Raw genomic sequence first — 23077 nt, 5'->3', positions numbered from 1 at the left:
AATCAATTACTCTGTCTAGTGCCTGATCAATGTCCACCAAAGTCGGAGGAAGACGAGGTGCTGCATTTTTTTTCTATCTTTTCATTTTTTTAAATTAAATCTTTAATTTTTTTTATGAAAAAATATGATAAAAATATAATACGATAATGAATAATTATTAAATAATTTAATATATGACTAGAATATATTTTTTTTTTATCAAAGATAGAAGATTCAAATCTGCAACCTCTTAATTAAATACGAGAAGATTATGTCATTTGAATTATTACTTATTGGCATATGACTAGAATACTTAATATAATACGTATTTATATTTTAATTATTATTTTTACATGTTACTATCTTTGATATAAGTAATTACTATTTAATTCTCTTTTCGATTTTTTTTGTACTATCGCACTTTATTTTCATATAAAACTTATTATAACATTTTTATATAAAAAATTGGACTTTAAATAAAAATTACCTTACTATCACATTTGTTAATTTGATAAAGTAATAATTTTAATATTTTTAAATCATAATAATACAGAATAATGAACTTACTAGTATTTTTATATATTTTTAATCCGCTTTATCAATATTTTCGTTTGTTGCTTTGCGCACGTGGGTCGGAGGTTGGGCGCCAACGCGGTTCATTGAGTCGGCTTTCTTTCGTAGCCATTCCTCTTTTTTATTTTTCTAACCATTTTTTTCAAATTTTGGAAAGGATTTAATTTCAATATATTTTTAATAAAAAATAATTTTTTTATATATTTAATTATATAATATTATATTAATAAAAATAATTATATTTTATAATAATTATGTAAATAATTAAAAAATTGTATAGTTTAATAATTGTATAAAATAATTTATATAATTAGTGAATCAAAATTATTTTTTAAATATAATTAATAAAAAATTAAATTAAATACTTCTTTTTAACTTTTAATATATTCAATACATTAGAAAAACAATACTTTTTTCTTTTATCTTTCAATTAATGCTTTTAAGTAATTATTTAGTTAAATACTTTTTTTCTTAATTTGACTTTTTTTTTCTCACATTCTTTCTAGGATAATTCTTTGTATGAAAAACGTGGTTAGCTATAAAAGAAAGATATAATATTTTGTTGACCGTAATAGGTAAAGCTATGCATAATTTATATCTTCACCCGGAAATTCAGGCCATAGTGTGAAACATAATAGCTCATAATAGACTTTATGTTATACAAATAAATCTAAGCCTAATTTATATCTTCACCTGGAAATTCTGGCCATAGTATGAAATATAATAGCTCATAACAGACTTTAGGTTATACAAATAAATAATTTGGTAGCTAAATTTTTTATTATTTTGACAAATTTTAATTTTTTTATTTTATTATATTTTCAATAAATTATTAATATTTAAAAATAATCTATAATTCAGGTAATTATTTTTTGGCAAGATTTGACCTTTCTTTTTAATTTTTTCCAATTACATTATCTCATTTTTATTTTGTTTAAATTGTAAAAATTTTATTTATCATCTTTCTAAAAAAATTTCAATGGACTATTTATATATTTTTTTAAAAATAAAATACATAATGTGTTATTCTATTCATTACTTCTAATAAAAAAATGATATTAATTGGAGTATTTTTTCTTTTTAAATTTTTAAATGATTGATAGTTAACACATTTACATTATAATCTATTAATTTATAAAAAAAATAATGTCAATAATTAATTTCACCTTTACATGATAATAAATTTATCTATTTTATTTTTTTAAATTTAGTTAAAATGTACTCCAAAAACTATTGATTAAAAAATATTTAAAAAATAAAAATTAATATTAATTAAGATATTAAAGAATAAAAAGTTAAAAACTATTTTAAATTTTATATATTAATTTTTTTAATTAGCTTAAATATTAATATAACAAAAAAAATTAACCACTTAATATATATTTGTATAACAAATAAATTAACTCTTTTAATAAATCAGGTCTGCTACACATACAAGTCTTTTTGGTTTACAAGTTATACAAATTGGCCTAAACCCAACAAAAAGCACGCGCACTACACTCCTTTACAAACGAGCGTAAACACACGCGCCTTAAACAACCGTTTCTTTTTCCAAAGCGCGCTCATTATGACAGTCTCTTCCTCTTCTTTCTCAATCAATACCCAAACCGTCGAGATTCAAGCCACATTCCAAAGCAACTCCAATTCTGAAGAAACCTTCCAACTCCTCACGAAAAGTAGAAGAAATCAAACAAAAAACATACAAATCTCTATAAAAAACACCAAAAAGAACGAACAAACATTATTCAAGGTACTGTTTTACTATTTTTCTAAGTTTTTCACATTTTTGTTTCTGATTTCGAAATCAAAGCACTATATAATCAGTATTTCTCTCTCTGTTTCACTGTTCTTAGTTTAGATCTCATATTACTGTTTTGATGAAACTGTTCTTCGTTTACGCTATTTTACTTACTTCAAGTGAATGCTTTAAAGTGTGTTTTGATATGTTTTGGTACATGTTTTGTGCAAGTTTATATATTTTTTAAGTAGGTTTGTGCATGTTTACATGAAAGACTCTTCATCTTCTAAATGATTTTTGAGTGTATATGGCAAATTTTTGGGTGTATATGTCGGACTTGGAATGCGACTGTTGCTTCTAGTGTCATTTTGAACTTAAATATCTTTCTGAACTCGTATAATGTCATGTAATCTAAAAAAATGTAGATGTGTATGGGACTGATATATATATTAGGAGTATTGAAGTCTAAATGGTACTGTTCTAATTGTGCTTGATCTTGTAGTGTCATTTTATACATGTTTGGTTGAATTGAATATGATTTTGAACTCATTTAATTTCATTTAATTGAAAAAACAAAATGTTTATAGGACTGGATTTGGGTGTATGTGACTGATATTTGGGTGTATCTAACTGATATTTGGGTGTATGTCTCTGATATTTTGGTGTATTTTTTATCTATTGACAGTATCTCTTTTTCATTGCAGTAAAAATGGCAACCAAGAACCAAGGTGAAAAAAAATACAATGTAAGCACAAATATATATCTTAGAACAAGTAAATTTTTCCTAATACAAATATATGTTATTTAAATGACTCTAATTTTATTTTTTTACAGCAAACCAAAGACTTGAAGTGTGCCACCAGATTGTTGAGTGAAAAATTTAAAAATATGAGTGATGCAAAGAAAGCGATTGTTAGGAAATTAGGTTTTGGTGGACTCATGCACATCCTGCCAATGAGGGTGCATCACAAACTATTAAAAGAGTTGGCTAACTCCTTTAAATTGGAAAAAAACACACTCGAAATAAGCTATGGTTCCTTTAAAGTTAAACCCAGCACAATAGGGGTTGTGCTTGGCCTGAATGCATCAGGTAAATTATTACAGAAAACCTATATACTTCCATTCTTCGTAATATCTTATTCTGCTATCATGTAATTAAGAAATGAATATAGGTGTATATAAGTGACATTTGGGTGTATATGAATGATATTTGGGTGTATATGAGTGATATTTGGGTGTATTTCAACTGATTTGCAGTGTAAATTATTTTCTTTTTTGTAGAAGATCTATTTCTTGAGAAAGTGAGTTATAAGGAACTTTCTGAAGAAAACAAACAGATTTTTAGAAGATTTTAGGGGAAGACTCTAAAGAATCTGACAGATGAGATGATGAGCATTAGTGTTGAAAATGAACAAGATCGCCTGATGTTCAAGAGGATTTTCATCCTCTATATTCAGATGGCATTCTTGTTGCCAACAACAATAAACAAAATCTCTCCTATGCACCTAGCTCCAATTTTTAAGATGGACAAAATAACGGAGGGCAACTGGGGAGCCCACGTGCTGAATTTCATCATCAAAGGCATAACTAATTATCGTCTGAAAAAGAAAAAATCAATCGATAGCTGCCTCTTTGCCTTGATGATAATCTGTTTCCATCTGGCAAAAAACAAAGACAAGAAAGGAGAAGAAAAACGTGCACTGCCTTGGGTTAGCAACTAGAATAGAGAGTAGTTGTTGCAAAGATGAGGGTAGAAATAGATGGACATATGGTAAATGAACAGAATACCTTCTTTAATTTGGGTGTATTTTATTTATGTAGATGCTGTAAACTAATATTTCTACTGTTTCAATGGATCGTAAAAAAAGCAGAAACAAAACAGAAAGTTAAAACAAATGAAGGAAAAAGAAAAGAAAGAAAAAAACAAAAAAAAAACAAAAAAAAACAAGGCAAGTTTATCATCATCTAAGAGTGATACATCTAAAACTGAAGTCTATTCTCCTCTGAGTCTAAGATTGAAGAAGACTCAGAGGAACCAAAAAGGAAACAACCCACCAGAACGGCCAAAAAATAAGTAATATATTTGGGTGTATTTTGTCACTTTTAGGGTATTTTTTACTAATGATTGTTTGCCTTGAAGAATGGAATCCAAAGAAAGAAAGCAGATTCAGGAGGATTCAAATTCAGAAACTGAATCGAATGATGAGTAAGATTCTAAAATTATCATTGCTTTCTTTTTCGTTTATTTTCAAAATTTGATGTATTAACAAAGTGTTTCTCATTAACTTTCAGAAGTGAAGAATCATCACCAATAAAAAAACAAAAAACAAAGAAAAAAAATTCAGACTATGCCCAAAAAGTAAGCACTGCTTTGGATAGTATTTTATGATGAATTTTATTTTGTTTTTCTCATTCATACTTTTTTTTCCAGGGCACAATCCAAAAAGAGAAAACACGTTGTTGAGGATTCGTATCCTGAACAAACTCAATCCTATGATGGGTAAGATACTTTGTAAAGCTCTATTACCGTTTATCATCAGAATTATATTTGTTAACATGTTCTTTTATGCATGTACTGTCATATCTGACTTGAAACTGAAGTATTAGAAGAATTCTTAAGGGAATCAAAAAAGAAGAAAAATAATGAAAAAGCTGCTACACAGAGGTTTGTTATATTTGGGTGTATATAACTGATTTTAAGGTATTTTGGTTGCTGATAATTGTTTTTGGTTTTCCAGGAAGAAGGGAGCTGACCTGCGATCAACAGAAGGTCACTATGACTCATCCGAAATGTAAGAACCTTTATTTGATAAAATTCTGATTTAACTATATAGTATTTTTACTGAATGATATTTATTCTATGCTTAGAATGCCTGAGGTGAACTTAGGAAGTGAGAATGATCCTTTGTCTCAAAGACAAATAGATCAAAGCAGCATAAAAAACTAGTGGAAAGCATGTAATTTTTGTTTCTAATACCGGTTGCTTTTATCTTTTTTTACCTTCTGCTTCTAATTATGTATATATTTTTTTTTAGAAGAAAAGCCATTTAATGTTTTATTCAAGAAAAAAAAAAGACAGGAAAAAAAATCAAAAACTACAACTACGTAAGTTTTCAAAAAACCAAGCCTGTATAATTTTTTTAATGCTTCAGGTGTATTTTGACTTTATTTGGGTGTATTTTAGGTTGAGTCTGGTAGAAGAATCAGCCAATGACCCAACTCAACAGAACATGATGGTTGTGCGGATGGAGACACGTTCACAAACTGAAGGGTTTTCAATGTGAGTTTTACAACTAAATTTCAACCTTATAATCATGAATTTTCACGGAATTTCTTAACTTTATATTTTTCTCTTGTTTAGAGTTTCGATTCAAGTTTATGTCCTTGTGTCCCAGACAACCCCTGTGCCAGCAATTGAACCAGCCCCCGCAAAGTCTCCAAGAGAGAAAATTAGTGAAGAAAGAATAGAAAGGTAAGGAATAATATTTGGGTGTATTTGGTTATTATTTGGGTGTATATTGTCCTTATTTGGGTGTATATTTTCACAATTGATTTGTAACTAGTTTTTTTATTAACATGATTTGTTTTATCTAACCCTGCAGCACTCTACAACCCCCGAAACTTGATGAAAGCACACCCACGGTTCCACCAGCTCCATCTAAAATGTAAGTTTAGCACAATAAAATTTGGTTTTCAATATCATTCGCCTATTCTTATTCTAATAGTATGTTATATGTCAACACGCAGTAATCCAGCCCCAGAAGATACTGCTGCACTGATGATGATGGCCCGGACAGCATCCTACATACCTAAAGAAGGTCCGATGCCATCATTCACCATTGGCTTGACTTATTCAAGCCAAGAAGAAGCATCGACACAAGAGGGGCAGAGGGCAAAAAGTTCTAACACACCAAAACTAATCGAACAATTAGAGAAACTGGTGGAAAGAATTGCAAACAGTGGGGTGAAAACAGCATTGGATTATGCAGAAGGTAAAAGTCCACCGATTGAAAAGCAGAGTGGCGAAGAAATTTTTAAAAAGTTTGAAACTCCTGTGAAGAGCAACGAGATGTCGACTGAAATGAAAGAGAAATGCTATGTCCGGGCCACACGTGTGAAAACATACGGAGATGGAAGCACTAATGAGTATGACCTGGTGTACACACTTAAGGCCCAAGATGGATTCATTTTGTCAAAAGTCCACTTTGCATCTCTGAAAGCTACTACACATATAGAAGCTGAGGTAATATTAGAATAACATTAATGATTTTATCATGAAATGTAACTAGAATGTTGATTGATGTAAATTGATTTGGGTTTTTTTTTAGATTGTCACTGCCATGTGCCTGATCCTTAACAAACAACATTAAAAGATTTCAAGAAGAAATATACTGTTTCTCCTCTGATATTGTGGTAAGGTGTACTTCAATAAAATTTGGGTGTATTTCTGTAATCTATTGGGTGTATTTCTGTAATCTATTGGGTGTATGAAATATTTCATTTTGTGTTTCAAAAATGTTGCAAAACATGGTCATTGAAAATCATCCAAATGGGGAATTCTTATAGCTTAAAACCAAAAAGTCATTTAGGGTCAAAGACTACTCAATGTTTATACCCTTTTTGGATCTCAAAAAATTAGCATCACATCCATATGTAAGTTTTTGTTTCTAAAACTTCTTATCACAATTCTTTGCTTATGTGCCAATTAAACTAAACCACTGCTCAATGTGGACATGCTTTAAATTTTTGCACTTATTTGCTATTTAGAGAATTGGTGGATATGAGTGGCTGATGTAAGAAAGAGAAATTTTATATACTTGACTCGTATCACAAGACGTGTCCCTCCGAAGGCAGAATGAAGCTAAATATATTCGTTGTTAGTTGTTTCTGTGTTTTGTATTTTAATATTTAGGTGTATTTCTGTTTAAAATAAGGTGTAGTTTGTGCTCATTTGGGTGTATTTCTTTATTAATTTTATTCTTATATTTTGCTTTGTTTTTTGTTTTAAGGGATATGTAATTTCGAGAATGAGAGTATATGCTGGAGGAGCACCTCTCAGGAAAAAGGATAATGAAATTGAACCACCATACATTAAAATCTCAGGCCAAAAAATAAGGTATAAATCTTTCACTCTGAAAATTAATCTTTCTTATATTAATTTGCTAATTTATTTTTTTCAGCTATGATTGTGCTATTTATGTAATGAAATGACTTGAAATAATTCAGCCTGAAAATATTAAAAGGGAAAGTATGAGTGAGACAATTAGACTTAGGTAACTGTGTTTAAAACTATATAATTCTCTATTACTTTACTAAATTAACATAGTTGATTAAAAACAATATTCTTTTAAACTATAGGAGGAGGTGGACCACTTTAGAGTAGAATTTGCTTCTCGGATTCTATTCCATGAAATGAATCAAGACAGAGCTGAAGCCATTAGGGGAAGTGATGCAGTAAGATTGTCCAAGCCATCCTCACTATTGTTGAGTCCATATTGTCAGATAGATTCATATGATATTGAGAGTGATTAATCTAACTGTTATGTAGTTTTGGAATAGTTTGAACACTTGTTGTAAAATTTTGCGAATATAATCCAGTTTTATTATAAATTTTTTTTACATAATTAAGCTGTCTCTGCTGTATTCAAAAGCTCTATATTACAGGTTCTAAAAAATGAAGGAAAACAACCCCAAACCTACTATACACCCAAAAAATAGAATTTTACACCCAAAATTCTATCCCTTGACGCTGGATCCCTAAAATCCTAAAGCCCTAAACCCTAAACCCTAAAACCCTAAACCATAAACCATAAACCCTAGACACTAAACCCTAACCCCTAAAACCCTGAACCATAAACACTAAAACCTAAAACCCTAAACCCTAAAACCCTAAACCATAAGCCCTAAACCCTAAAACCCTAAACCATAAGCCCTAAACTCTAAACCATAAATCCTAAACATTAAACCCTAAAACACTAAACCCTAAAACCCTAAACCTTAAAACACTAAACCCTAAAACCTTAAACCCTAAAACACTAAACCCTAAAACCTTAAACCATAAACCCTAAACCCTAAATCCTAAACCCTAAACCCTAAACCATAAAAACTAAATAAAACACTAATTTTTAACATAAACAGCAGCATCTCAAAAAATATTAAAAAATTGATTTTTACACCCAAAAAAGTAACTTTTACACCCAAATAATTTCAATATACACCCAAAATTCTATCCCCTGACGTTGGATCCCTAAAATCCTAAAGCCCTAAACCATAAACCCTAAAACACTAAACCTCTAAACCCTAAAACCCTAAACTCTAAATCTTAAAATCCTAAATCCTAAATCCTAAACTCTAAACCATAAGCCCTAAACCCTAACCCTTAAACCATAAAAAGTTAAACAAAATAATAATTTCTAACATTAAACAGCAGAATCTGAAAAATATAAAAGTAAAATGTCAAACAGAAGAAAATTCAGAAATACACCCAAAACACTGAACATTACACCAATATCTTGTTACTATACACCCAAAAAACTATCCCCTGCTGCTGGATCCCTGAACTGATATTTCATAACATGTTCGTGATATTGGCTGGAATTTGGTTGCACCACTGATGCAGCATCAAAAAGGTTTCACTGGAAATAATAAACTCATATATTAGCAAAACTATTAACAAGAAAATTAAACTCAATCACTATCTATCTAAAAAACATCACTTTTATCTCGTTTAAAGCTTTTGTTTTCTTCTTCTTTAAGGCATTTACAATCTGTTTGTCTAACTTTGAACCTAACCTATTTTTTGGACGTCCTCTTGTTCGAACCCTTTGAGGGCTTTGAAGCTCGTTAACAGATTCCAAGTTGGCATCTTCGTGAGATAACGAACATGTCCCCTTCCTTTTGACTTTTAGTTCTTCCATCTCAACCATCACGTTATCGTACGCACGGTGCAAATGGCAGTAAGCTCCTCAAATTCTGATGTAAATTCGCATATATTTTGCGAACGAAAGACCAATTCGTCAAACCTCTTGCTTCTTGGCTCCAACAGTGGCTTGTCGTGGCTGCTCTTGATGTGTGTGTGCCGCCTCTTTACCTTCTTGCTCCATTGTTCCAATATATATCTCGGTGACACTTGGCTTACTCGTTCAAAGCTTAACACGCTTAGGGCGTGACGGCACAATATCCCTCTTGACTTGAATAATAAACACTGACATTTTACTTGGGCTACAACTAAGTTGTAAGTAACCACAAACTTGTTGAATATTGAGCAGAAAACTTGTTCTCTAATTTTTTATACTAAACAACCTAGAGTAGAGTTCGTTAATCTTGTAATGCAATTCGCCTTGCCTCTGAATTGTGCTTGGACTTCCCTAAACTTTTGGTGAGTGTACACATGTTGAAACTGAGCTTCTATGGAGGATTTTGTTGCACATGGTATGACGGTGTGAAAACCTGCAGTACCAGATTCTCTCTCTCTTTACTCCCTGCTTCCGAGGCAATTATCGTATTGTTTGACAAATTGGATAAGTGAACTGTTCCGGGTAATGAACTTGTTAAAAAATGAATGCATGCTCTCACTCCTTTGTGTGCTTCTCATCCCGGCCCAGAAGTGGTGATCCAGATAAATTGAAACCCATATATGACGGTCTTCGTAAAGATCTGCATAATACACCCAAATCAGACTATATTACACCCAAAAACATGCAATTTACACCTCTGCTACAGAATTTAAACATCATTACCTGAAAGCCACTTGTTGTCCACAAGACCATACTTCAGCAGAAAATCATTCCAATTCCTATCAAATGAGTCTTTAGTATGAGAGTTCCAAACAACTTGACTCATTTCTTGTTTGATTTCTGCGTGTCCCTTGTAGCCGTTTAATTTGCTTGGAATCTTTTTCGTGATATGCCAAATACACCGACGGTGAATTGTTGTAGGCATACAAGCCTTTATAGCCCTTTTCATTGACACGCATTGATCAGTGAGAATCCCTTTCGGAGCATTTCCTCCCATGCAATGAAACCAACATTGAAATAACCATTTGAATGATTCAATATCTTTGTTTTTCATCAAAGCGCATCCAAGAAGTGTTGACTGACCATGGTGATTCACCCCAACAAAAGAACCACAAACTAAATTATACCTGAAACAAATTACGAGAAAACAGAATTAAAATCATTATATACACCCAAATAATGATTTTATACACCCAAAGACATCCAATATATACCTTTGTAGCAGATTAAAAAAACAACACACAAAACAGAATTAAAATCATTATATACACCCAAATAATGATTTCATACACCTAAAAAATCCAATATACACCTTTGCAGTAGATTCATAAAACAACATTAATTTAGCATCATAAACAAGAACAGCATATTACCTGTTTGTATTGTAGGTGGTGTCGAATAAAATAACATTTCCGAAATACTTAAAAGCAGCTCTGCTCCTTACGTCGGCCCAAAATGCCAGCTTAATCGACTGATCGTCCTCGAGTTCAAGTTTGAAAAAGAAATTCTGATTCTTCTCTTTCATTCTTAATAAGTATTTTCCGAATTCATTTGCATCTTCTTATTCCAAAACATTCCGCACTTCCCTCGTGATGTAATTCCTGACATCTTTTTCGATAAAATTTAACTCGCGGTGACCCCCGGTTGTCACAACAAATGATTGGTAAATTTTGCTTGGTCTGATACCGGCTTCCTTGTTATTCTCTATTGTACGACAGACAGACATGCTTAGTTTTTTGTGCTGTTTGAGCATCTCTGCTTGAGCTGGACAGTAAGGATGTGAATGATGCAACACGACCTTCGAATTGATCCAAGCACCAGCATCCTTCAATGTGTGTATATAAATTCTTGTAAGACAATTTAAACCAGCTGTTGGATTTGTCTTCTCGGTCGGAGATATTTAGATTTCCATGTTCCCTCTCTGCTACACGTAATCAATTGATTCTTAATTTAGTTTTCCTTCTTATTTGTGCTCCAAACTCTTGTAGAAAAATCTGCAGCCTTCGAACAGTCCTAGTAAAATTTTGCAGCATCTTCAAGGGTGTTAAAAGTCATTCTAACCTTGGGAACAAACTGGTCATGAACAACACAGAGGGGCTGCAAAATAAACCATGTTAAAAACAAGGATATACTGTAGAGTTTCTGCACGTCATAAAAAAATAACAATTCAACTAAAATACACCCAAATATTCTTGATCTATACCCAAACGACAACAACTCAACTAAAATAATAAGAAAAGTCATAAACTATAAATACACCTAAACTTTCCTAAAATACACCCAAATAATTCTGATCTATACTCGAACGTCTGGTATAAAATGCACAAAATTAATTAAAACTAGTACATTAGATTCAATTCACAGTCAATGTTCACGCATTAATTTCACAGTCAACGTTCACGCATTATTTAGCTAGACAATCATAAACAACTAACTGCATCAAATTCAGATTCAATAATTAACTGAAACTAAATCACACCTTAGGAACTTCATTCGATTCAAATTGAAAATCCACGTCGCCCTGGTTCAGCTAACAATCTGAAGTTGAATCATCCATTATCTTCAAAATAATTTCAAAGCTTGATTTCAGAAACTATGAAAATCGAGAAAATCGAAGCAAGAAAACAGAGAGAGAAACGCACGTATATGATGAGTAAGAAACCAGTGAGAAACGCACGTAAAGAACGAATGAAAAGGCAAAGAGGAACACACGAACAAGATCGAACAAAAAAGGCAAAAAATTCAAAAAAGGAAACGAAATCCTTTGAAAAAAAGAAATTTATATATTCGCGCGTTAATTGATTTAAAAGTCTGTTAAGGGACGTGTGAAATACACATGCCACAAGAGGCGCGTTTAAGGATAAAGAACTTGTAAGACTTGTAACAGAGATTATTCGTTAATAAATATATATTAATTTTTTAAGTAAATTATTTATAAATAGTATAAAGTAGATTAAATATACGACCCACATAACACCAGACTTTATACTAATTTGAATATAATTAAATAAAGATTTTGGAATTGGATCACTAAGTTAAAGTCAGAGAACCACTCATCAACATCAGAAAACATTTACCTTTCATTGTTTCTTCTAGTAGACATTTATATAGTTAACTTTTTATATGCTGTGTTGGAAGCAGTGCACTTATCAAATCTAAACCATTTAGGTTTAGGCTTTGTTAGAATGCTGTTAGTATAAATAAAATAGTTGTAATGCCAATGAAATTCAGTATATAGTAAATATTATTTTTGTCTCTAACGTATTTTTAATATTTAAATTATTTTTTAAAAATTTCTTTTTAAAATTAGAATACAAATAATTTATTTCAGATAATAAATCGTTAAAAATTAAAATTAATCCCGTGAACATAATTAACAGCGGGATAACATTTAATTACTTTTATAAATATTAAGAATGCAAATAACATTGAATTACTTTTATAAATATTAAAAAATGACTTACTCTAGACGTTAAGAACAAAAAACATATTTTATTCTACAATATAAAAGTACAATATATATAGAAATAACTGTAGTAATTAAATTAATTTCATCTTAATTGTATTTAAATTCTTTCTATCAGGAATGGTTTGTTTTTTCTGACCCACTTCTAAATTGTAAGATTTTTAAGGACCATATCAATTCAGAGGCACCGAAAAACTATGTATTGAGTACAATACATGTGAAACTATGTACTGAGTACAATACATGTGAACAAAAGCCATTCCAAGTATCCATAAGACCAAAAATTTATTGAGTACAATACACGTGAATGTAAACCATTTCAAGTATTCATAAGAATAATACAAAACATCCAAGTTTTTTTTGCTAACTAAATCCAACAAGTTTTTGTTAACTAAGTCTAACAAATTAGTCTAACATAACAAAAATCAGTTATGACTCGTATTATTATAAATTTTATTGTTTTGGACTTAGTTTATAACAAAATTTGGATGTATAACGTTACTCTAACTATAAATGCATAATACAATGGATTGGTAGAAAAATGGATCAAATGATATCACACTCAAGCAGTTATAACCAATTTAGTCTCAACTAGTTAAAACAATAATATTAAGTCCACACCTTAACCAAAGACATTGAAAAATCTAGAACAAGATCAGCAACTAAAGCAATAAGAAAATGGATAATAAAATGCCAGGAGTGGCAAAATCCTTAATAAAGCAAACATGAAATAACAAAACCTACTCATCAAATGATCCAAAATTTAAAATCATCAGTCTGTTGGTTGATCAACTTCAGCATAAGCATTTTCAAGGTGTGCTTGCTCGGCTTCTTGTACTTCCTTTTCGGTCTTCCGACCCTTTTTTGATTTGTAGTACACACTCATGAAGGTTCCAACAGCTCCATACTTCCTCCTACAATGCTCATAGAGACCAGCATCAAACATCCTCCAGAAGTTCTTCTCGTTCAGCTCGGACACAGCATATTGCGGCTGGAAACCATGATTCTCGATCAACCATGCCTCCATCTTGCGAACAGCTTCAGCGCCATCAAATACCTCGCCCCTCAAAACAGGACCTGGTGCATAGTAAACTCCCACGTCTGTGTACATTTGAGCAGTTTGTGTATCTCCTTGCCTGCGGTGTAGTTCAAAACCTGGTTCCGGATAAACCATAGTTTTCACAGGCAACTTGTACAGTTTGTGTGGACATAGCCAAATAGGGTAGACCTAATGTATTGACAAAACATAAGAAACAAAATAAGCAGTTAAACCAATTTGATTTATTCAAGAAAATGTGAATTCCTAAGATGATGACACGATCATCTTGAACTGAGATAAAATAGAGCACTATCTCCAATAAATTGCTACTTATCAAAAATAATAAGAGTACCTGTAAAACTCACTCCTCAAATTTTCTAATAAGATTCAACTTCATAGTTTCAAGAAAATTTTAATTCTTATTTTCGTATTTATGAGATAAAGTGTAGGACAAAAACACAATCTTTAATTACTTTATCTAGAGTAAAACAATTTAATTGGCAAAATTCATGCAAGACATTATTAAGGTTGGGAAAAGAGGAGAAAAGTACCTCCATCTCACGGTGAACCCATTCTAATGCATTTCCAACTTTGTATAAAGGAACAAGCATGTCTTGAATGACATGCATGTCGTGGTAATAGTTCCTTATAGCTTCACCTTGAGTTGCCTTGAGCAAAGACACTTTGGGTGGCATCAACCAACCAAAGAGAAACCTAAACCAAAATTGGTCAGCAAATGGGAGAATAAGCTTTCCCTCCCAGTACAAACACCTCGTATGTCTGTGGTAATATTCCCTAGTGGGAATGTATTCAACAAATGTTCCTTTCTTCAGTGCCGTCTCTGCATGTTGATAGAACCAGGGTTTAAACCACCATCCTACACTGTTGATCTTATTCCCCTTTTTCTTAGCCTCTTCTTTTGAAGCATACTTCCCTGTCATGCAGACAGCTTGGGTTGGTGAATAAACCATTGTTTCAACAAAATCTGGCACCTTCTCCTGGTCTCCATCTCTCGGTGCTAAAGAATCGGCATATGCCTGTGCAATGTCTTGCAGATTACCAACAACAGGTTTGTAAGTTAGTTTCATGTACTCCTTAACAGGAATAAGCCTAATTTCGGCAGCAACAAGAAGCCCAAGTGTTCCCTGAGACCATGGAATAGCATAAAACAGATCAGAGTATTCATTGTCTTTGGTGGCTCTAACAAGCCTTCCATCTGCCAAAACAATTTCATAGGCCACAACAGTGTCAGAGAACAGGCCATATAAATGGGAGCTTCCTTCAATTCCATAACCATTAATAAGGCCACCAACAGTGAGATCATCAAGCTCAGCAACAACTGCAAGCGAGAGATTCATTGGGACTGTTGCTCTCGAGATCTGGCCCATGTTGACTAGGGGTTCCACTCTTGCAATCATTCGCTCCTTGTCGATTTCAAGAATGTTTCTGAAAGCAGATAGATCAACTTCAAAATGACGAGCCCTCTTATAGTCAACATTTCGCATCCCAACTGCAATCCATGGTTTACGAGCTGTGCATACGAGACCATCCTTGGATGGATTCCTCTGCTTGAGACGTTTGATGACCTTCTTTACATTCTCATCGTGCTCCTTCTGGCGCGTCTTATATGACTTCCACTCAGATCTCACATCTCCAAGGTATATAAGAAAATAAATAGTGAAGGAAATGGGAAGGACTACGAAAATGACAAGAATCCATCGAAACTGAACAAGATAGTCCACCCAAACCTTCTTCCTCTTCGGACGCAAGGGAGCCTCAAGATCAGACATCACTTTAGACCGTAAACAGCTTCAATTTGAAAGAAAAAAAATATAAGTACACTAAATTTGCACAAATAGAACTCACAAGTATTAAACAGTTACAAAACACTGAAATACTAGAAGTAACATTTATGAAAAACAAATTAGAAGATAACAATAACATAGATCTAATATAAAAATTTATATAACACCATAAAGCAAAACAACAAAATACTCAACACAAATTTTCAGCTCAGAGGAACTGCTTTACTACCTTCTCCTCAGAAGAAAATAAGAAAACAGAATCGTTAACGATTCTTCATTAAGTTACCCTACTTAAGCAAACTAATAGGTATCAAATCTCTACACATATATAAATAATTCAAGAGAAGTTTTAAAATTAAGCGAGAAATAGTTGCATGTGTCCAGAACAACCAATATTTAACAAAATCCAAACACGAGCTATAAAGATCTGAGATTTTACGATAGAAAATATAACCAAAATAAGAACAAACTAAAATCATGCAACTACTACATTAACAAAAATAACTGTTTTTTTAAAGAGTTTTAGATATTTCTCAGTAATACATTAGAAATTCAAAACAAAAAATTTCAGATTACATTGAAAAAATCAGAATTATAACTACACTAGGAGTATATGGAGTGAGAACAAGAAGAGAGAGAAAGAGAGAGTACCTGAATAGGCGACGAAGTGTGTGCAAGTGAGAGTAGATTGTGTTGGGGTTTTAAAGCGAGTTAGGGAGTGAACGAACAACTCATTCTCATTGACATTGAGGGCGAAATTTTTTTCCCTGTTAATAAAAAAAATTAGAGATCTATCATTAATTATTATTAGACTATATATTATTATTTATAAAATGATCAATTAGTTAGCTTTTATTTTCTTGTTAGCACCTGGATACATGTATATAATGTACTCTTGTGTACTCCTTTTCAAGTTTTTAATATAATTTTTTTATTTCCCAAATATTAATTTAAAAATATTAGTTACAAGCAAAAAACATTCGTCAAAAATAGTTATTATGTATTGGTATATAAATATATATTTTATATTATAACATATATTTATATAAATAATTGATTTAATAGTTAATTTTATATGTATATCTTGATTGATATTAATACTAAATATACAATAATTTTGTGAAAAATTTATTTTTTAATTAATAAATAAATTATTGTCAAGAAATGAAAAAAAAAATTAAAAATAATTTTTTACTTAAAAATTTTGTTTTTAATCATTTTTATATATGAAATAAGGAAGAACAAATTGTACTTTATATTTTAATTAAATTAAGTTAATGAATTATAGTTTTATTTTTTTTGTCTATAATTATTGAAGTCTAAAGATATTTTAATAAAGGAATAGAGAAAGTTTAAAAGACCTGCACTTTTATTAAAATTTGGCCACTATTTAACCAGTGAAAAAAAAATGAATAATTTTATACTATTAAATAAAATTTTACACAATTAAAAATATTAATAATAACTAATTAATGATTATAAATCACAAAATTTATTGGTTCTTGATATTTTTTGAGAAACTAACATAAAAAATATTATAAATTAAACTAATAAAATTGAAATAAAATGCAAAAGAAGGCCACCAATAAAGAACTAAATATAGAGATATTTTGGATATTAATTTTATCTCATATAATTAAATTTGACACATTTTTTAAATTAAATATATGACACATTTTTTGGTATAGATCTCATCTAATTTGTATTGATTAAATGCAACGGTACAGTCTAGAAACTTTTACACACTATTCTACTCACTTAGTCAGCTGTGAGTGTGCGACTGCATCACTGTAAGATGCATTCCCATGCAACAAATTGGCTGACACATGTGCTTACTCAATTTGGGGCCCAATGATTTCCTTTGCATGGTTAGGTTACTGTTTAAAAATATCTCTTATTTCAAGAAAATTAATCAATTATAAAAATGAGTAAAATTCATTCACTTGTTTGAGATAAGAGATATTTTAAAGTGTTAAATTACATCATTTTTTTCCTTTTGAAAAATATAAATATATGATAAATTTTTACCAGAAAAATATTTTAACAAAATGATAAAAACATAAAAAATTATATTTGTATAAATTTTTATATAATAATAATTAATAAGTTATATTTTATTATTATATAAAAAACAAAGATTTTGTTCTCTCTTATATTTTATGAATTAATTTAATATAAAAAAGGAAATATTTGTATATAAAGTAGTACATATAATATTCCAAAAAAAATTTGAACATGAAAAATCACAAACTTATCTATCTATATTTTATGAATTAATTTCATAAGATGTATTTTTATTGATTAAATACTTAGATCAAAATTATATATTATAATTGTAACGATAGAAATTGTTTCCGTTAAGTTTCATCAAGATTATATATTACCAATAATTTAGATAACCAATTTTGACGATGATACTTTAAAGAGTGTATAGTATCAATTCTTATGTGTATAAAAATTACGACAAGCAAATTTTTATTAACATAAAATTTTATAAATATAATGTACAGTAAACTCTTTTAATGAAATAATAGTCGCTATAGAAAATTACATTAAATAAAATATCGTTTACACTATATAAAATTTTAGTGCTTTAAGAGAATTTTTTAATGTTAGTTTGGATTTATTTTTTTGAATGAAAAAAAGTTATTTAAAAGAAATAAAATATTTTTATTCAATTTTAAATTTATTTGAATACATTTTTTTTAAAAGTAAATTATTTTTTTCCTAAAAACTAACAATATCTTACTAAAAAAACTGAAGCAAAAGATATTTTTAATATTTGAAAACTTTTTTTAAAAAGTCTATTCAAATGTAAAATAATTTTTGTCTGTTAAAAAAAATATCATTTTAAAAAAGATAGAAAAAATAAGTACTTTTTTCAAAATCTAATTCAAACTAACTCTTAATTTCGTAATTAGGTTCTTTTTAGTATAAAAAATATTAGAGTTAATTAGATATTTTTTGTAAATTAAAAATATCCACAACTAAGAATTTAATTAAATCTTTGACCATATATATTTTGAGAAAAATATTTCATTAATTTTAACGCTTTTGACATAAAAATGAAATAATTATAAAATTAAAAATAATGTAATGACCCAATTGAAAAAAAATAAATATAAAGATCTAATTACAAATTTAGTAAAATTATAGAAACAGATTAATTAAACTTAAAAAAAATGAATACTGCCACTTAATTTTGATAATGTTATTTTTTTCTAAAAATTTATGCAATATATAATATAAAAAAATTATATATAAAAAAATAATATTACAAAAAATAAAAGTGAAATTATTATTTTTCATAAAAAAAATACATATTATATTGTAGCCTGACACCAGGGAAAAAAAATATTCTAGCCTTGTTAGTAACGATCCTTTGTTTGTGAAAAGATATATATTATTGTTAGTAACGATACTATATTACCAAAAAAATGTATATATGTCTATTTTATTTATATTCTTATTCATTAATTATAGAACACTTATCTAAAAAAATATGTCATACATTCAGTATAATTTAAGATTGACTTAGTTTTTTTTGTGAGTTAGATTGACTTGGTTTAAATGTGCTAAATATTTTTAGATTAACACATCTTAATTTATATGTTTATTAAGGTGTCGTATATTTATATACAAAAATATGACTTAGTTCAAATGTGGTAAAATCTAAATATTTTTAGATTAACACGTCTTAGTTTATATGTTTATTAAGGTGTCTTATATATTTATATATAGAAAAATACTTCTAGTAGAACTCATGGTTTTTTTAAAACAAATGAAATTTAAAAAGGCAAAAGTTAATAGAGTAAAAACATAAAAAGAAAAATTATAAAAAAACATGACTGAAGACAGATAAAAAAGATTAGAATCCCAACGAGAAAGGGACCGGCTAATCAGATTCGTTGGCTATCACATGGAAAGTTTTCCCCTCCCATGTGAATTGAGGACAACCTTACAATTATTTTTTTTTATTTAACTTTATTATTTTTAATTGGTAACCCACTTTTGTTCTTTATTGAAACTCAAATTTGAAAAATTCTCCCATCTGGCCATCCATCTCAGATCCCTTTGATATGGCCAGCGGGCGACATCATAGGGTCCAGCCCCACCAACCCTCAAATAAGCAGACATATAAAATTGGACATTTTTATGGTGTGACAATTGCTACAATACTTATATGTATTGGAATTGCAGGATTTGGGTAATATGACATAATGAGATTTGTGGAAAAAAATAAAAATAAAACAGTAGGATTAGTATGCCGAAAAAAAAAAACTCAAATATAGGATCCACAAAATTTACAGTCCTAGTTTGTAGTGGAAGGAAATGGTTGTTTAAGTTGTGTATTGTTTGTGGTGCATGAGAGAAAGATCTGTTTAGGAACTGCAACGGTTTTAGGTTACACAAATATTAATAAAAAAATAAACTACTAAATTAATAGTTATATTATTTAAATCATTTTAAATGTAGAGTATAATTTTGATATAATTACACAATTATCCTTCACATGTAAGTCATTTATTTACAGGTATAAGTTTATATAAGTCATTTATATTCACGCGCTCTGCACGTTCTTCTTCTTCTTCTTTTTTTTCTCCTTACACTTCTGAAGAATTACTATGTGTTCATAACACAAAGCGGAAAAAAAGAAAAAAAATACTCCTAAAAATTTATTTTAGGTTTAAATTTTATTTTAGAAACAATATATAGATCAGATCTAAATACCTGGGTAGCTCGTAAAAATTACTTTCTCTTTCGATGGTACAAAGACGCTATGCGTATCCACACCGAGACCAACCTTTGCTGTCAACTCTTTGACCAATGGACATTTGATCTAAATTGAAAATCTTCTTGCAACTTTATGCATACCATAAAATTTTTCTCTAAGAATTAGACTTACATACGTTTATATTTGTAGAGGTAAAAGAATAAAATACTTGTGTGTTATTCATATTTTTCCTATACTCTTGGTATACATATATATAGTATGAGATTTGTTACAAATTTTAAGTTTGAATCTCATTTTAAATTTAAATCATATCTTGTTATTTTTAACTTGAATCTTTCACATTTATGAATCATATCATAACAATTTAAAACAGAATCAGTTAAGATCTCATCCAAACTTATAATTTAAATTTAGAAATAGAATAATTAATTATTTTCAAATCTCATTTAATATTCTCAATTATCATGCTATTATTATATTCTTGGTGCTAACAAAGAATACAATAATATTCCATTTGAATTAATATAGTTATTTATTTGATCAAAACAAAATAATAATTAAATAATTCTATAACAAAGATTAGAGCATTCGTTAGTGTGTGGCCTCATAGGTTCAATACTAAGCGGAGAGTAAATTAGTCATACTAAATTTACTAATCAAAGTTGGTGTCTAGCAACACTCCTCAACGACCCGATAGTATGAAGTAATGTATTTTTACTAAGAACCTGAGAAGAACAAAGTATAATTTCTTCCATCTTTCCAACTCTTAGTTAACCCTTAGAGTATGGTTTAATTGTCAAACCCTAACTTGTTACCATTATTATGATGAACTGTGAATGACCTAAGAAACTTATTTTTTCATTCATTCAATCTCATTGGCCAAGGTTTTATTTATCCCAGTCATTATAATCATAGAACTCAAACTCTTTATCAAGAGTTAACGGATTTTTTATTGACTAATCATTAATTCTACAAGTATTTAAATCACACGCAATGTCCATTCAACTAGCACCATAGGGTATTAGGTGTCCGGAATCAAAGTATAATAAATACATGGTGAATTATATGGTAAAGATGTAAGTTTACAGATTTTTCCTTTTATAAGATAAAAGAGAGATTGAGAAAGCTATAACTCACATTTTAAACAATAATAAAATAATAAAAAATAACTATAAAAGGAATTTATACTCTCTATATACAACTTTAATCTGTATAGTAGAGTGTTTCTAAATACATTGTTAATTACTATGATAGTCGTAAGTCAAAAGAATTCTATTACCATGTTCATTTTTGAGAATATTCTATTGATAAATATGCGGTAATTATAATCATTAGGATTCTCAAACTGAGTCAGTTCAATAGTCGTATCTCTATATCCATCATCTATACATATAATTTAATAAATGAGATCTATTAATTTTCATCCAACAAAGATCATTATATATATATATATATATATATTCAAAGATCTTATTATATTAATATTTTAATATAATAACAATAACAAATTATTTGAGGCATAATTGACTGAATTGTGGTCATATTATTTAGGCCCAGTTTGAGTAATCAACTTAATTAAGCTCCTTTTGATAAAATAACTTAAACAATAAATGACTTTGTTAAAAGTAATTTATAAATAAGTTATTTTGTATTTGGATTTTTAACTCTAAAAGTGCTTATTTTATAGAAATATGATGAAAAGTAAAAGTATTATGAGAGATGTCATTTTTTTTTTAACTTCTCTATAAACTCCTAAATAGCTTTTTAGAAAGTTACAATTTGGTTTTGAAAATTGCACCAGACATTAATACTACTACTTTTCATAAGTCAAAAGTTAAAAAAAAATACTTTTAAAATCTCCCAAACGGGCCCTTATTCCCAACAACTTCGTCTTCTCCTTCTTCTCCTTCTTTTTGTTATTTTTTTTCTTTTGTTATCGTCGTCACCAACACCACCACCTCCTCCTCCTCCTCCTCCTCCTCCTCCTCCTCCTCCTCCTCCTCCTCCTCCTCCTCCTCCTCCTCCTCCTCCTCCTCCTCCTCCTCCTCCTCCTCCTCCTCTTTTTTCATTGGACTTTTTCCTCCTTCTTCCTTTTCCTCCTTCTCCTCTATCATCTTCATCATCATGATCATTATCGATACAACATCGTCGTCTTCTTCTTATACGTATTGTCATTATTGTTATTGTCGTCATTGCTATTGTTATCGTAGAAATTTTGTCATATTGATGACGTTGCCTGATCTAAAATTTTTGCTATAAAATTTTCTCAAGTTTCTTCTTATTTTACTCTCTTAACAAGAATAACAAAAAGAAAAACACCTAATGCTGCATAATTACTTGGAAGAGGATGAACCTACATTCATTCAACTAAAAGAAAGAAAGAAATAAGGAAAAAAAGAAGAAGAAAATGCAGTATTAGAGAAAATATTTTTGTGTATTTGCAGTAAATTTCAGTATAAAAACTAAGACATTTATATGTATTGTTTAAGAATTTTTGGCGAATTTATACTAATAAATTTTACATAATTCAAAACTCTTCCTCTTCCTCCTCCTCATGTTCTGCTTATTTTTCTTCTGCTTCTTCTTCTTTTTATCATAATCACCATCTTCTTTTTTTCTTTTCTTAATCATCTTTCTTTTTTTGTTTTACTTTATTAAGTTTCTTTTTGTTTTACTCTTTCTTAACAAGAATAAAAACAAAAAAAAAATCAAACAAAGAAGAAGAA

General features: G+C 29.5%; 1 protein-coding gene across 1 annotated transcript; it reads right to left on the bottom strand.

Annotated features, from left to right (window-relative positions):
• Positions 1 to 13326: 13326 nt before the first annotated feature.
• Positions 13327 to 16357, bottom strand: LOC130969059 (delta(24)-sterol reductase). Its single transcript, XM_057894632.1, has 3 exons — positions 16268 to 16357; positions 14363 to 15620; positions 13327 to 14000 (listed from the first exon to the last, which is right to left on the bottom strand). The coding sequence occupies exons 2-3, from the start codon at positions 15599 to 15601 to the stop codon at positions 13545 to 13547; spliced, it is 1695 nt and encodes a 564-aa protein (XP_057750615.1). The 5' UTR covers positions 15602 to 15620; positions 16268 to 16357; the 3' UTR covers positions 13327 to 13544.
• Positions 16358 to 23077: the final 6720 nt, after the last annotated feature.

Source organism: Arachis stenosperma, chromosome 3 (assembly GCF_014773155.1).
Source record: "Arachis stenosperma cultivar V10309 chromosome 3, arast.V10309.gnm1.PFL2, whole genome shotgun sequence".
In the NCBI taxonomy this organism is placed as follows: Eukaryota; Viridiplantae; Streptophyta; class Magnoliopsida; order Fabales; family Fabaceae; genus Arachis; species Arachis stenosperma.
The sequence above is the reverse complement of the archived record's forward strand: the minus strand, read 5'-3'. Positions and strand labels throughout refer to the sequence as shown.

Bases quoted from the DNA above. Each gene is read 5' to 3' on its own strand.
- LOC130969059 (XM_057894632.1), bottom strand. From the start codon at position 15,601: ATGTCTGATCTTGAGGCTCCCTTGCGTCCGAAGAGGAAGAAGGTTTGG. The intron at 14,001-14,362 runs GTACTTTTCTCC...TCAATACATTAG, and splicing joins GGGTTCACCGTGAGATGGAG to GTCTACCCTATTTGGCTATG.